The 18,095-nt window shown below is 31.0% G+C and overlaps 1 protein-coding gene across 1 annotated transcript; it reads right to left on the bottom strand.

Annotated features, from left to right (window-relative positions):
- Positions 1–3,052: 3,052 nt before the first annotated feature.
- On the bottom strand, positions 3,053–16,592 carry m-cup (ankyrin repeat protein mann-cup). The gene is made up of 8 exons (XM_074113363.1): positions 15,550–16,592; positions 14,317–14,555; positions 14,142–14,229; positions 13,808–14,020; positions 13,593–13,706; positions 12,303–12,431; positions 11,640–11,765; positions 3,053–10,460 (listed from the first exon to the last, which is right to left on the bottom strand). Exons 1-8 carry the CDS (start codon positions 16,390–16,392, stop codon positions 10,230–10,232), a joined length of 1,983 nt encoding a protein of 660 aa, XP_073969464.1. The 5' UTR covers positions 16,393–16,592; the 3' UTR covers positions 3,053–10,229.
- Positions 16,593–18,095: the final 1,503 nt, after the last annotated feature.

The following is an 18,095-nucleotide window of genomic DNA, read 5'->3' as shown; positions in this document are numbered from 1 at the left end:
AGATGTATTGTTGACGGTTGTGAAATTTCTTAATTATTGTCTGATTATTTGTGTATATATATATATCCAATACCTTAATGTCCAATAAAAAACACGAATCCAAAATGTTTTCTGACTTCTAAATAGCATTCTTTAGGTTAGTATAGGATTAGATCTGTAATTGGAACACCTTCTACAGTTATTTTTGATTAGAAGAGAAGTTCTTTCAAAGCGTGGAAGACACGCGTTTTTTCTTTTCCAATGTCGCAGCCAAACATGCCTTTCACAACGACAGACATATTAAGTACATCTAGTATCAATTCTTCTTATTCCTTGATAAATCTATGCAAGATGTCCCGGTTGTTAGTACCCAAGCGATGCATGTGTTCACCCAAAGAGGTCTAAATTCACCGCAATGATCAACACGGTCTTTTTTTATTAGTACCATATCAAACAAGGCAAATAATTTCTATTTCCACCTCTATGTCTTGATTTAATTACGAAACACTTTGTTAATTATTGTTTATTTTCAAGCTTAAAGAGGTTTTATGTTGCCTTAATTATTTTTATAAACTAATTCACAGAAATAATACTAGGTGCGCCACTGACCTTGATAATTAGGACCAAACTGTTGTGATCAGCTGTCTTCTAATGTAACTTCACATCTTTAACTGTATATCTTCAGTCTATACTTACGTGTTGTTTTTTTCTTTTTTTTAAATTAATTGTTGAATTTCGAAACAACCTAAGGATTGAAAAACTGATCCTGTTTAGTCACTAAAAAAAAGGTCACTACTGTAGAGGGCTCGGAAAATTTGCCTGATTTTTTCTCTCCTTTACATAAAATCTGTAAACATTTTCCCAAAATCGTTTTTTACGATGTCTACTTTCTCAACAAATTAATAGAAACATTTTCTTTATGCTGATCGCTTTTGTATTGAATCGTATTTACAACCTGCAGGGATTTAATTTTAAGAACTTGATTTCAGTTTCTATTTTCATTGCATATCCAAGCTACATATCTTGCTGATTACACATCAATCAAATATTCCTAGGGCAATTTTTCTTGGTAATAAAAAACCTTTTGAACTCTCCTCTTCTGTACATTATAAGAAAGAATATAAACTCCGTCAGGACAAGTTTCATTGCATAATAATTGGAAAATCATCATGGCTACACTCATAAAATTTTATCTCGCTAAGCTGATGCAGTCTCTTGGGATTGTAGGACGTACACTGGGCCAAAAAAGTCTGTGAACACTAACCTAAATTTTATTACTTTTATTATTATCTTATTAGAAACTTCTTTTATTTTCAAATGAAATATACTATTCGATAGACAGAAACCAGAGTTTTTCATTTTATATTCAATCTTTTATTTTTGTTCAGCAGGAATATCACAATTAAATGTTTAACAAAACAACACCCCAAACGAATGCAAAAAAAGTCTGTGAACAGCTGTATAAATATGTAAAAACATTAAGATAACAAACAGAAAAACGATTGAATAAAGTTTCAAAGTTCTCTATTGTATTGTAGAAACCACTACAGTCAGTTTTGTGAATAAATAATCTAATTAGTACATATTTAACCACTAATATGGAAGTTCCCAGACCAATTCGAGAACTTATTGTGACGTTGTGAAATGAAAGAAAAAGTATTCGAGAAATAGGGAAGATAGTTCAAAAAAACCCTTTAACGGTGCATAATATAATTAAAAAGTACGGAAATGTGATTAGTAGGCCACGCAGTGGACGGCCACCAAAACTTAATTCCTTTCATAAACTGCAAATTCTGAAGTCTGTTCGAGAAGAACCCAGGACAAGCGCTCAAAAAATCAGTCAAGAATTATCAAGTGGTTATGTGTAAGCGTAACACCACAGACAATTAGAAATAAATTACATGAATACGATTATTGCGGTCGAGTCCCGAGGAAAAAACCTTTAATCAATAAAATAAATAGTAACCGCCGATTGGATTTCGCGAAAGAATATGTTTCTAAGCTTTCTAGTTTCTGGGAAACCGTAATCTTTTCAGATGAGTCGAAATTCAATGTATGTGGGTCTGATTGACGACAAAAAGTGTGGCGAAAAAGAAATGAAGCTATGAAAATGAAAAATATGAAGCCTACTTTTAAGCATGGGGGAGGCAACATTCTGGTGTGGGGTGCATGAGTGCTAAAGGAGTGGGCAAGTTAGATCTAATTAATGGTATGATGGACCAATATGTGTATGTGGATATATTAAGACGCAATTTAAAAGAAAATTCAAAAAAATTAGGGTTGGAGGGAACGTTTGTCTTCCAACAAGACAATGACCCGAAACATACCGCACTAAAAACTCGGGAATGGCTTTTAAATAATACACTCTGGCGCCTAAACACCCCTCCACAAATGCCAGACCTTAACCCAATAGAACATTTGTGGGATGAAATCAGCCGCGAAATAAATAAACGAGGAATAAGAAACCGTGAACAACTAAAAAACGCTATTTTAGAAGAGTGGGATAAAATTCCAACATTGACGACCACAAAATTATTAGGATCGATGAAAGCTCGCTTGTTGGAAGTGATTAGGAACATAGGAGGTCCTACAAGTTTTTAAAATTTATAATTCACGTACAATGTGTAAGAATGATTTATTTCTGCAAAGTGTTCACAGACTTTTTTTGCATTCGTTTGGGGTGTTGTTTTGTTAAACATTTAATTGTGATATTCCTGTTGAACAAAAATAAAAGATTGAATATAAAATGAAAAATTCTGGTTTCTCTCTATCGAATAGTATATTTCATTTGAAAATAAAAGAAGTTTCTAATAAGATAATAATAAAAGTAATAAAATTTAGGTTAGTGTTCACAGACTTTTTTGGCCCAGTGTATATTTGGTAAGAATTCGGTGGTAAGAAAGTTTGTCTGCTACTACTTTCAAGATAATGGCAGAAAAGCGTATATGATAGTGTTTTTTGAATTAAAATAATTTAATTTGCCACGATGTAACCTTTTTTTCATTTTTAAATTAATACTAACTTATTTTATGTCCAGACTGACAAGGCAAAACTTTGATAAAGTAATAAGAGATAAAATATAGTATTATTTTTATTATTATAATAAAATTTCCTTATAATGTTTCGTATTATATATATTTTTTTTTTTTTACAAACTTAAAAAAAAACAAAAAACAGAAACAATAAGTAGCATTAAGATAATTCTGTGGCAAGATTTCTTCATTTAAAAGATGGATATAAATCTTTAAATAGAAAAATCGTATTATGCTGGGACTAGCTTAAAACAAACATGTCTCTCACATAGCGTTCTTTCAAAATTAAAGTGGTGCCTCTGGCATGAAAGCTGGATCGATACAAAAATCCTAAACTTCGATACCTGCTTCGATACTTCGATAACTGCTGACAAAATTGGAAACATTCTTTTATTGGATCACATTGTTTTTAATTTTTGTTTTACTACCTAAAAGAACATTTATTTGAAATAGTGTCGGAAGATTTCATCAAACATATTATCAAAAGTTTTGGAAGTGTATAGTAGTAGTGCAGCACACCTTAAAAACGAAAACTTGACCTAAAGGATTTCATTAGGAATTCGATAGCTATAAATGGTGACATGTTTTAAATGACCAAGATTATCGATATCAAGTAAGCTGGAATTTTTTAGAAAGATCTAAAGTTCTCGGATCAAACTAAATACGAATTATACTTGAAAACAGAAAAATTGGTGTTATACTTTAAGATTTTCTTACTCACACTCTTAGAATAGGTTTTTGAAAAAAGTTAAGTGTTTAAAAATTGTAAATAACTAAAGTTAACCATCAATAAAAACATTACTTGAATAGCAGTAATTTTCATTTATGAAAATTATCTAACCAGGCCGATACATGGTAAAATTTTCCTTGTTTAAATATAAATAAGACACAAGACGACTTAACGGTTGTAATTATCATAAACTTCAGCATATCATCAAAAGTTTCCGTCAGCTAGTCCGTAAGAAAAATATTCCAAAAGAAAGAAAGATGGTTTTATTTTGAATTCCACTTTATCAAAAGAAACCATAAATAAATTCTAGAAAAACATATGATTGAATGAAATAATTACTTTTCCTCATAAAGAGGTTCAGCAAAAACCTGAAAATAAAAAATAGTAATAATCGTAAATTCAAAAATTACTTCGACACTGATAACGACTGGCTGGCTGTTAGTTCATTACATAATTTGATCGTAAAATTTTATTTATTTTCAAAATATTTGTTTGATTTTGCTGTTACCTATTTAATTATTATTAACAATTCAAAAAATTTAATAAGACTAGAAAGAAAAAAGAAAAAACACCTTAATTTAATTAATTAACAAAACCAAAATTAAAAAAATATCACTAACGTTCTACATTATTTTATTTATATTTACTATTACTTATTATTTTACAACATTTAGAATTAACAAAAAAACTTACTTTAGAAGGTAATTTTAGCGGTGCCCCTTCCTTCAAAATGATGGTTTTGCTGCAATATTGTTACTTTCTCCTTTGTTTAGTAAAGTATAGAGATCGAGTCAAATTCTCATAAGTAATTTAACATAAATAAATTTGCTCATTTCATCGATAAATGAAAAAAAAGAGGTTTTCAGATAATTTGCATGATGAAAAATTAAAGGCACATCTTTCGTCTAAATACCAATCAGGTGTCGTGGACAAGGGCAGAATAACCTACTTCGCTGTTAACACTTAACTGCCAAATAAAACAAAATAGCTTTAGACAGGACATTCGAACTGGGCATCTTCCCTTCATCATTCTAAACCACTACACCAACACTCGCTACTGTATTCACAAAGTTGTGCATAACTTTCATAAACAAAACGGCTAGATGTATTTTTTAATGTAATTAATCGTCAAAAATTAATTATATAATGATCAAATAAGACACGACAAAAACACAAGTATATCTACTTCATCGTATCAGTGATGCCCAAATATTGTGCTACCGCTCTAAACTTCTATTCTCGGAATGACTTTGCTTTTTAGAAGATGGTAAGTAAGAAAAAAAAACACCTATCTGGGCTTAAGAAATTTAAACCTTTTCTGTAAAATGTTACAATTCGATTTAAAAATTCATTTTAGACACAATTTTTTGTTTGAGAAGACTACATACATATCTACAACAAAACTCATCATTTTTCTTTTTCTAGAACTTTTGTTCCATTCACATGAGGCCCCTTAGTAAATTTACATTAATAAAGAACTGTATTGTTTTTAATTATATTTCCTTTTTAAAAATTTAATTTCCTAAAATCTATTAGAACAAAGAATTATATTTTAATAAATTGCACTCTAATTTGTAATAGGCCGTTCAAGAACCATTTTATTATTATTTTTTTCTTTCAAAAACTATTTTAGATCTTTCTCCATTTATATAAGCAAAAATACTCATTATCACATTTATATAGAAATATTGAATTTATTTTACGTATAAATATTTTATATTTTGACTCTACAATATTCAATAATATTTTACCTTTAGTGGTTAAATATGTAAAACAGTTGAACAAAAAAATTGGTTTGTCCACCATAAAATCCATTACTTGAAGACAAACAGTTTTTATTTGTCATACTTAACCTTAGGGTCCACGTTTACGACGGATTTTTATAAAAAAAGAAGAAGTGGTAATCGATGTATCGTTAACGGTGCAGTTTGCTTAAGTGTAGAAAAGTTATATGCAAATTTAATTGAAGGTTAATTGCTGTAAAAGGAATAATCGAGTGGGTTCAATGTTCGATTTGTTTTTCAATTTTTAGCAATTACAAAAAAAAAAAAAAAATCGGCTCTAACGTATTTCTTTGAACCTGCATTTCGGGTAAAAACTTTCTAAATTTAAAACTTAAAAAAAACGGAAAATGTTTTTCTTCTACGTCAAAAATTCTAAAAAAAAAAAAAACCTAATGCACCTTAATAACAAGAGTAAGTAGTTCAGTGATCAACATTAACGACGATTCTAGGTACAATTTGTTTGTTAATAATCGATCAATCGTAGGCGCACAATTTTGTGATCGATAAAACATTTTTTAAGTACATATAATAATAATAATAATAATGATACATACGTATCTTCCTACTATTCTCTCTCTGTATATATTTATATATATATATAATGTACATACAAAAATTATACAACAAGAAGGAAATTTGCCATAAAAAGTTAGTTTCTTCTATTTAAAAAGTGTAGTATAATAAAGTGAATATTTATTTAAAAAAGGCGCAATTTTTTTTTTCTCTCAATTCTAAAATAAATTATATAGATTTATTATTAATATTTAAATAATTATATACATGCTTAAGTATTTTGTGTATGTAATTAACTCTTATTTTCCATGATCGCTTCACAATTATTTTGCTTATTTACATTCTTTTTTTATAACCTCTACTACTACAGTATTGTACACAAAAAAAACTAAAATATACTTTTAAAAAATAAACTAAAAAAATAATAAACTTTATTTATATTTAAAGCAACAAAAATTAATTGTAATACACGTAAGAATAAAAACAAAAATGGTGTTCAACATTTTGAGCATTTCAATTTTTCTTTTATTTTTTGGTTAACCTGACAAAATTCTCTTATTTTAAAACAGCATAACTTTTATTGGAAAGTTTACTCGCCAAGGAAGTTTTCTGATCGTCTGCAGTTAAGAAAAAGGAGTAACTTGACTAAAGTATTTGCATAAAAATAAGAAAGTATCGGAAATGAGGATGACGAACGAATGCTTCTTCCTTTCTGTCACTGATCACGTTTTCCATTTGGGAGAACCATTGTTAGTTAACTAAAGATGTTTAAACAATGAGAATATTCAATAACCTAAACTTATTCAATTCTGGCTCAAAGCACTAGAAATATCTCAGTCACTTAATAAAACAGAAAGATGCATTTAGCTGCCAATGTATAATTTGATTAATAATGCATTATTAAGTACCTGTCAGTTAATTTTTTTTAAAAAAAATTTCATTAAACTAACCTCGATTGAGTTCAATCTAAATTAATAACTGTTTTAAAGGGGAAAATAAGCTGGGAATAGCCACATGTTCCTGTACGGGAATGCCGAGGAGACCTTAATCGGGATGCAAAATCAATTTGAAAGTAACAGCATCAAAGTTATTATTACAGGTACAGAAAGCATAAAATTCTATCAAGAAATCTCCAAAATTTGCATTTGAGACATTAAATGATTAATGAAAATGGAGAATTTCAATTTCATTCTGAGTGTAAACATTCACGGCTTGTGGGAAATTGGTTAAAATATTTCATCAAGTTCACAGGTGTTCTTTCTCTCATTGATTTTTATATTACCCGATTGGTTCGATTCTGATATAGTCCATGCAAAATGGGCCATGATTCTTTAAACAAAGATTGTGTGGCAACCCACATTCTTTAGTAATTAATTTTAAAAAAACAAAAACAAAATATTTTAAATTGTTTAAAAACTTTAACAAGAAATCGACTGTTAATAGTAAACAATCGATTGTTTACTATTTATTCAATAGTAAACAATCGATTGTTTACTATTTAGTCGATTTAGCGTATCTGATGTGTAAGGGCAACTTTATACATTCATTTATTTAATTAATTATTTTTCTAACGAATTTAAAAAAAGAAAGGATATTGATTCAATCATAATTACATCAAAGCATGAATCCTTTAAAATTTATTCTACCATATTTGTTCGATCTAGCTCAATTTATTATTATTAAATTCATACATACAATTTTATTGCAATTGAAAAAAAAAAATACTCTATACATATATTATATTTATAGCTATTTACAATTATAATACAACATATAACAAATATTAACCTCAAATCAAACAAATATTAACTTCAAGATAGTAAGAAATGTTCGAATAGTTTAAAACTCTAAAGGTGACCTTAAAATTACTCCGAGATGATAGAGCAATATTTATTTTTTGGAACATGGAATTTCAATAATTTGCTGGTCTTGGATCTAATCCAAATATAAGTTTTTTGTACGTATTTGGAATAAGAGTAATTAATACAAGTATTTTATAGGTATAGCATAAATTTTATTAATAATCTATGTTGGATCTACGAAAAACTCAAGGAAAATTAGTTAATAATGATTTTCTGAGTCTTATTGTTAGTTATTAGTAATTTTATTTTTTTTATTGCTGATAGTTGTACTGAACCCTTACGCAAATTTACGAAACGTTTTTTTGGTAAAAGTTGAATTTAAATTTTACTAAATGATTTTGTGTTTTAATACAGAAAATTTTTGCAACGTTGTTATTTTTTTAACAGTATTAGAGAATAAACAAAGGTAAACTGGTCTTAACCTTCCATATGGTAAGGTTAGAAAAGGAGAAAATACCACAGAAAATTAATTAATTTTCAGGATTAACAGCGGAAATTCTGAGCGATAGAATATGTGATAGAGGAGCAGGATAATCTCGTTGATTTTATTCATCATGCACGCGTTTTTTTCCCCCATTTTTTTGATCAGTTTCATCCATTATCAGAAATTTATTCATCACTTTGCGAACGAGAATTTTTGACTTCAATATGACTCAGTTTCTGCAACTCAGTATATGACTGGGTGCCATAACCACAGGATGCCACCATAGAACCTCTGGATTGTGGTAGCATAAGCTTCCTGGCCAACACCCCCCCCCCCCCACACAGAACCTAATCAACTTCAAAATCCTTGAAATATTAATGAAGGGAATAAGTGTATTGTGCCAAAAAGTAAGTAGTTAAAAACGCAATTTTGCTATTAAATATGCGTGTGTATAAGTTTTGGTTAGCTCAAAGAGAAATACTTGAAGTTAAGATCAGGAAGTAACCAGATTGATTGGTCGTATAGGAAAATAAGTGGTTCCATAACTTTTGTTGTTCATATAAACCACATCTACGCATGTGTAGACCACGAATTGAAGAATATATTGAGATTTGTCGCTTACTGCTCAAAAATTCAAGAACTAGAGATAGTAAGTGAAGAAAGTTAAATATTGAAAATTATGGCATTTATTTAATTTTAAGTTCTCTAAAACGATATCATCGCATGTAGTAATAGGCAAAATGAAGTCATCTAATGGAAAATTTAATTTACTTTTATATGGTGCTACTCAGGGCCGAATTTAGATGAAAAAGAGGCCCTGGGCTATTCCACTTATGAGGCCCTTTCAACTCCCATTTTTAAGTTTGTAAATCACATGAGAGATAATAAAATACATCACTACTATTGATATATATCAATACGTTAAATGTAACATGTTGTTATTGGTACTGTTTTTAGAATGGTGTAACTGTAATTTTGCTAACAATTTGAATGTAGACCCCCCTCTTGATCTTGAGGCTCTAGGCTGAAGCCTGGTTAGCCTATAGGAATATCCGGCCCTAGTGCTACAAAATTAACCAGTTAACTGATTATGACGTGGATATTCGTCATGCGTTTTCAGTAGTGACCATCGGCAGTTAATTTTGCAGATTTTAGTTAAAACTAAAATATATTCGTAAATTTATGTATGATATTTTTGGTTCCTATTTATGTTAATATAAAAAAAATGAATAAATGAACATGAAATAAATACCAAAAAAAAATATAAAAGTAATTTCATTGGAACCCAATTTCATATCAAAAACATACTCTGGGTTTGACGAATATATTCGTCACCGCTTATTTTTGTAGGACGCACAGAGGGGACACATTTTCCAACAAGGTCGAAACAGTTAACTGGTTAAAAAAACATCTCTTCCTCCCTCTAGGGATTAAGAATTTTAATTTAAAAAAACGTTTTTAAGCATTAAAAAAATTATTAAACAGCTGTTCTCAAAAAAAAGGTTGAATATCGATCATGGTTTAACATAAACTATCACAGATGAGTTGTAGAACGATTTCCTTTCCCACGACCAGTCTAACCTAGTACATCCTGTATATTTAAAATAAAAAAATTGTTTTTGTTTATATTAAAAAACTCTTTAGAAAAACTTGCATTTAAAATTTTCTAGCAATCAGCTGATCACCTGCGATCGTTTGAATTGTTCGATTCTTTCTCTTTCTTTTTGCAAGACTGCGAATTTAAAAACTAGTATTTTTTTTTTATAAAATGTCTACAAAATCAGTAAAGTTTTTATATAATTTATAAAACAAATACCTCTTCTCCTCCTCCTCCTCCTCTCCCACATAATCATCTTCTTCAATGTTTGATGGTGCATACTACTGGATGTGATGGGACTCTCCGTCCTAGAAGGTTGCATCATGGTAGTTGACAAAAGTTTCTAAAGTTTGTGGTATCTGTCCTCGATAAGGTATGCCGTGTTTGACGACCGCAGTAGCTGCTAGACACTTTAAACTGCTGTAGGTTAGCAGGCAGATGGTGTTCATTGGATTGATGGCGATCAATAGTAGAGGACAGTCTCTAGCACGGTTCGGCTGGTCCAGATGGGCGCCGTGGTCCAGTAATAATTCTACTAGCTAATTTAAAAAATTATTCAAATATTAATAATTTGTAAAGTGGCATGAAAATATTGACTTAACTGACGAGAAGAGAGGGCTCAGTTAATTGGCCTTCTTCCAATTTTATTCAAATTTGTTTATAGATGATTCAAGGTCGAAAATAAGTCGATTCGTATTCGCTTAATAATAACATACATTTTGACTTGATAGTAATTAAAAATGTAAATAAATATCTCGGCAATCGTCCCCTAACTGTAACACTTTCTAGTAGGTGGTATCTTTATATGTAAGTACAAAAAAAAATAAAAGTTAAGTAATGCCTATTTTTTCAGGCGGGGCTTAACGTCCAACTACCAAATTGGGTTCGTGGACGGAGGCGACTAGCAAACATACTTTACTATAAATTTCTTATATTAACCATTAAATAAAATCCAATGGCCTATACCAGGGGAATCGAACCCACTACCACAATACAAATTAGCTTTACAGGTCTCGCCTCTTGACCTCTCGGCTACCGTAGCGCCTGGTATCTTAATAAGCAATAAATATTTTTTTAAAAAAATTACAATAATGCTCCGTTAAAAATAAAAGGGGAGCTTAACCCCCCCCAACCCCCCCCCCCCAATAAGGTAAAGGACCATAATCCAGGAAAACTATCCAAAATTCCAAAATGTTTCATTCAATATAGTCTTCTAGACCAGAGATCGGTAACCTATTTTAAGTAGAACCCTATTTCTCCTTAAATAATTTTTTAATAAATCTTACCAAGAGCCGCAAGGCTGGTAGATTGTAAAAAAGCTCTGTAGATAATTTGTATTCACAAATTATTATTTTATGATATTCAATAACATATAAATGTTTTATACATTTATTTTACATATTACAAAGTAAATAAACAAATAAATAATAACTAAACCTGTGTTTGATTGAAAGTTTTGTATAATAACGTACTTTATTTTAATATAATTCTATTCAATTTCAAAACTTTCACATTAAACATTCTTTTTGAAGAAATATCTTTACTTTAATAAATGAAATTTTCATTTGTTTCAATAAAATTAAAATATACAATTTATTTTGGACAGGCTGAAGGGCCACACAATTTGGATAGAAGAGCCGCGGGTTGCCGACCCCTGTTCTAGACTAAAACTACGACAAATAAGAAACAAAATAAAAACAAAAAAACTCGCAACTTACAGGATTGTAGAAATTATATGGATTAGCAGCCACATGTAATGGTGTGGATTTGGATTCATTTCTGGCGTTCACCGGTGCACCACATTCTAATAACAATTTTATGACGGACATACTTGGAAATATCAACTGAAACATATATGCCAAAATTTGGTTACTAAATATCTAATATTATTAACGGAGAAATATTTCTTTGATCTTACGCTAGATTTAATTAAAATATGGTGTGAAAAACTTAAATACGAGTTTCTGTTACTGCCATTGAACTGTAAAATTTTTCTTAGAAGTGTAAGAATTAAGACGTCAAACACCATGTACAATTTATGTATCTTCAAACTGAGGCGTCCACATCGAATACAGAGCGAATATGGCGCAACGTCAACAGCTGATTGAAAGAAAACCATCTTGACTCAATAATACTAATTCCAACCAAATGGGCTAAGTATACTAGACTTCTACCGGCACATTCCGCAACATTCCGTTTTCCGCAAACATAAACAAACAAACCATTTTATACGGCCTCAAAGTTGCTCAATACTCTTTTAATTCCAGTAAACACTCAATTTGGAGAATGTGACACAATTTTAATCCTTGCTCGTAACAACAGTTAGGGAAAGAGTAATTAGTATACTAAATACAGTACTCCTACAGGAAAAAGTACCTTACCTGATTATCATCCGTAAAGTAACTGCTCTTAATCGTATTCAATCTGGATACGGATAGATGCAATAATGTATCACCAGTAGGAGCAGAATGTGGATTAGATTTCACCAATTCTGTTACTCCTTCTCTAACCTGGAATTTGAAATTGAGGGATTAAAAATAGTAAAATCTGGAGTGAAATACTGGCACGACTTGTTCTTCTAAGACGCTTTACAAAAAACAAATTATGAAAAATATTTTTCTATCGATGAACGCATTTTAGTAACTAGTTAATAATGGTGGCACCAAATCAAATACTTGAAAACAGTTTCTATGACTTCCAGGTGAAAATTCTAGCAATTGGAAGATGCTAGAACAAGGAGGTAGGAGAGGTATGTGACAATTAGGTCGCCAATGAAGCGCGTAGTTCATGTATTATCACATCACAAATGGTTTTTGAGAAAAGTCTTGGCAAATTCAATGACCAGAGCAGAGTTTTTAACGTAAAATTTAAAGAAAATTGGTCTAAAAAGAGACTAACGTTTATTTTCGTTCAATACATCCATCGTCTTCTTTTTTTATTTCAGACCAAGTTCGGCTTTTCACCATCATCATGGCTACAGAGAACTGTAGCGTGTTACAGAAACGTAGAAGTTAAATTTTCTTCATTTACAACGATGATGGTGGAAAAGCCAAAACCTGGTCTGAAATATAAAATAACCATGCTTGCTAATGACGCATAAAATCAATATTATGTTATACAGAATTAAGGATTCAAGATTGGAGAGGAATCGGTCCAGATAAAAAACAACTCGTATTTTTGCCAACGTTTCGAACAAATATATTGTCTTCTTCAGGGCGTGGCTATGCGGGTTGGTTGAGTTACAGAAATTGAGTTGTTTTTTATTTGACCAATTCCTCGGCAATCTTGAATCCTTAGTTTAATAATTTACGGTCACGGAGCCTATATATTCATTATACAGAATTATATGTTAACATTGGAGGCCCGACCACATTTTCAATAGTTTTTATTTGTCCATCGATAACTTCTCTTTTATGGAAATCTCTACACCCTTCGATCAATCAACGGCGAATTTACTGTAAAGCCCTAAAATTTACACGACTTTCCTTATGGTTTCGAGAAATTGCCCTTTGACGAAGGTCATTCTTTCTTAGATGCCCTATTTCTCGCTTTTAAACTCCATTGAACTTGTTTCAGAGATATTTTTTTAAAATATTCCATTTTATAACACCACTGCACTAAACAATACTTTTTGTTAATTTTTAGAACTACATATACCCAAAATTGCATACCAAATCCTGTTCTTCTTCAGTATTAGCTGTTTCCACTAAAAGATATATTAAATGGGTCAGACATTTTAAAATACGATCAAAACTTTCTTGCTGTCGTTTATACACTGGTCGAATCTAAAAAAAAAAGTAAAAATCAAAATAAATTAATAATAGAATAAGAAAAACTATTTCATCAACAATTCGTTCACAATATGTTTTTAGTTTTTTTCACTAACCGTCAACAACTGTCCATAGTGTGCAATATTATTTGATAATAATTTAAAAGTTAAATAAACATCTTGAAATTTAGGTCCATCTGGATCTTGAACATTCATACCGGCTCTACGTAAACCGGAATTAGCTGCCGCTGTTTCTACATTTTTTAGATTTAGATCGATAAAAAGTCTAACCAATGCTTGTGCAGTAAAGCAAGTATCTGAGTACAATATCTAAATTTTGGGTGAAAAAAAAAAGAAGTTTAAATATTAAATAAGAAACTAGAGATTATTTATTATAAATGGAAGTAATATAAGATGACCACAAACAATAATTATAACAAACTATACTGACGGAATCTTTTTCTACTCTGATTTCTAAAGCTCTCCTCCACAAATCGATGCACTTCTGATATCGCAAATCATCAGCGTAAGCAGCTCCCCTGATAAGCACATTCACAGAAAACATAAATCTAGTAATTTTGACAAAAATAAGACATCCGTGAGAGGAAATGTAAATATTTACCCACCTGTACATAAGCCTGAACAGTGTATCCTTGTGATATGGACCCAGAACTCTTTCACACACTAATAAACTTTGGGTACGCATAGCATCAAGATCGACGGACAAAGCCAACAAATCTTGATCGGTGGTAAACTCAGCGGCATTACCAAAAGCTGGTCGTGGAGGCATTGAAGGACGTTTAGGTAGCGCAGGATTTGTTGAATTTCTTATTCGTACTGCTGCCTCCCAATGACTAAGCGCAACCTAGAAATATATTTTAAATATTTAATATGCACTTGAAATAATTATGAATAGAAGCCTCTCATCCTTTGCTAGCAAGTCGAGCAACAGAATTAACGCGATTATATAGGACAAGCAAATCTCGCTGGCATTGGTAGCTCTTGTTGATAGTGAAAAATGCCTAGCTAGTCCCACTCACAAGTCTAGCGAACTATTGCCAACGTCATAAATTATTAAATAGGCGGTTACATTGTCTTTCTTGTCTGTCTAATTATATATTAAACATTTAGGAAGGAAAACGTACACGTCAAGAACGGAGTTTCTAAAATACTTGGGGTGCATCAGAAAATTCCGTTGAAGAAATTATCAACTACAACTACTTCATAATCACTATCATTGACAGATTGGAACACGGGGCGGTTCCTGACTTCACTCCAGGCTTTTTGCCTCCCACATATTGCCCAATAGATTACCTTCCTTCATTAAAAGCCCAGGGTTTCAAGCAGCAGTCGTGTTAAAGATCTCACAAAGCAACCTAGCGATTGCAACTCAATCGAACAAGATTTGAGTGGCCGTTTCTTTCTCTTCCTGACGCAATCTGCACAAAGGCTCTAAATTAATCAACACCACCACCGAAGTAAAGAGGTCTATAGAGTCAACTTTTGCAGTTCATTAAGAAAAACCGTTTAGGACATGTTTGGTTTCCATGTCAACCGTATTTCCTTGTATGATGCGCGAGGTATCATACAATTTCAATGCAGGTAAGAGCAGTTTAGAACGTAGTAAAGTTTATGACATTAAATCCTCTAATTTCTTTTTAATCATAATTATATAAAGCACGGTTCACGGTAAAGTGGAATTAGTCATTTCTTAATGTGCCAAGCCATAGTTAATAATTTCTTATAACTTTTCAACACTAATCGAATAAAACTGCAAACAACCAAATGACGCTCACGCTAAGTCGACTAAAATATGGACGAAAGGCACACACGGAAATTTTAAAAGTAAAAGAATTTACCTGAGTATCAACATGTTCATCAAGAAAAGTAGACCCAATGAGTTCATGTGCATCGGCCAACCTCTCTGGATCATAACTGATTCTTTCGATTAAATATTGAAATATTTGTGCTGCTCCTTTGAGACATGATGTTTGTAGAGCGTCATCATTATAGCGACTTCTTGCATGCGGATCGGCACCATGATCCAGCAATAATTTTGTAGTTTCAAACCTATGTTCCTGGATGGCATAATGCAAAGCTGTTTTATTTTGTATATCCCGAGCATTTACATTGGCTCCATGTTGTAATAGATACAAACATAATTGTACGCTCTGCACAGAATTTATTAGACATGTTCCACCATTATAGTTTGACTTAAGTATGTCAGCTCCGCATTCTACCAGATAAGAGACTATGTCCAGATGTGTCATAAAACATGCACTACGGACAGGAGTTGAACCTGTATCCGAGACAGCGTTCACGTCCGCTCCATAATGCACTAAACACCTAATAACTGGCAGTTTACCAGAAACGGCCGCACACCACAGCGGTGTTACATTATGTACACTCCTATCATCAGGTACTTCGTAAAGTCCTCTTTGTTCTATGTCAGCATCACAAGTTGAGATTAGATATTCAACAATTTCTACATGACCTCTTTTGCAAGCGATAAACAATGGTGCACAACCATCTTTCACTCTACAAGCTATCTCTCTTCTATCAGCCCAAGCAAACCTTTCCAGTCGAGCTCTAAGATTATAAGATAGTCTAGCACCTGGAGCAGCTGATTTTACTTCATTCATTAATTCAGAGAAGATAACTTCCTTCTGATGAGATAAGTCCACTTTGCCAGTGAACCACATTTTTTGTATATTTTATAATTAAACACGTGAAAAACTAACATCACAAAATATTCATAACTGTACAAAAAAACATTCACGAGATAACATCTATTCGTACCAAAATCTTACGATGTAATTCACAAAAGAAAACATAACTTCTACTAAAAAAAAGGCGGCCATTACTCTCTTTATATCCAATCAGCTGTTGTGATGATATACTGATGAGAAAATGAAGTCATAGTGCGCATTTATCCAATAAATGTTTTTAAAATTTTAAATATCTTTTTTCTTAGTCATTTTTTTCAAAAAAGTAATTAGATCTACTAGTACACTATAAAAAACAACTTCTTCTCCATTTGTCTTTACATTTTAAGATCAGAAGCAATTCGATTTCTACCCAGACAGAGATATATAAATGAAGTATATAATAGTAGACTCATATTTTTGATATTTATACTCTCATTTTAAAATGTTCTAAGCTCCTTATGCGCAATCAAAGGACATAATTTTTAAACTGACCAATTGCTATAAGCGATAGTTGTAAAAGTATCGATGCATTGTTATTCAATATTTTAATCAAAAGTAAGCCATACCTTGAAGTAAAAATCGATAATTTTATAAATGTAAAAGTATTATAACAAAACAAATCGAAACTTTTTAGTATTGAGATTGCATCCACTCCAAAATAGATAATTGTACAGGGCTACTACGTGAAAAAATTTGTATTAGCTTTCTTATTTGAAGTAAGTCCACTATGAGATTAAAATGTTTATTTTTCATTATTAAAACAACACAAATAATATTAGGGTAATTTTGCTCAGTTATTATTATAAAGTATTAGTATAGACTTTTAGGTTGCCAATAAAAATAGATAAATTAGAACATGGTAAGTTAAACATTTTTTAGATTTTATTTATAATCAGATCATGAATGCTGTCCGGATCCGCACAATGCAACATTACGACAAAATCTATCTTAATAAAGTATTAATAATTTAGGAAAAAATAGAAAACATTTAAAACAAATAAACATAATCACCATATCTTTTCACATCACAACTGAAATTACTGAAGAAATATTCAAAACTTTGTCTAACGAAAAAAGAGTTCAATTTTTTCTGATCAACCCACCAGAACAAAAAAATTCCATACAAATTGAATTTAGTATGGGGTGAGTTACTAATTATTATTCATTATAATTAGTTATTTTTTAATAATTTACTGTTTAAATTAAAATTACTTGCCAGCTTTTTCTTTTTATAGAAATTCAAATGCCATAGAAAACACCTAACTTCATTAATTAAAACTGTCCGGTAGGACAGTTGTATAAGGGTTGATCGTCAAAAAGTGCACGAAAAAGCGTAACGTTGAAAAACGCCCAACTTTGAATTTTTTTTTCTCTTTTTCTATAAAAGATAAAATTCCCAAATTTTCTTTAAAATATAGGGCAAATCCTCCTTTATAACTGTAATTTTTTGCAACAACCCAGATGTTCTAGATTTCGAGAAAAAAGTTGTTGAAAATGAGCAAAAACGGCATTTTCAAAAATTGGTCTTTTTTTTTTTTTTTTTTTCATCAGCTGAGGTCATTAGCGCCCGGAGCTTTTTCCGGGTCTGTGACATCTAATAAATTTTAAAAAATATGAATGAAAATTAATGAAGTAAAATTACTTAAATAATATAAATGAAGTATTAATGAAGTGTTGGGTACTTGCTGATTTGTGTA

The sequence above is a fragment of the Rhodnius prolixus genome, unplaced genomic scaffold, assembly GCF_049639745.1.
Source record: "Rhodnius prolixus isolate KJV_2025 unplaced genomic scaffold, Rpr scaffold_7, whole genome shotgun sequence".
Lineage (NCBI taxonomy): Eukaryota > Metazoa > Arthropoda > Insecta > Hemiptera > Reduviidae > Rhodnius > Rhodnius prolixus.
This window is presented reverse-complemented; position numbering and strand designations above follow the sequence as displayed.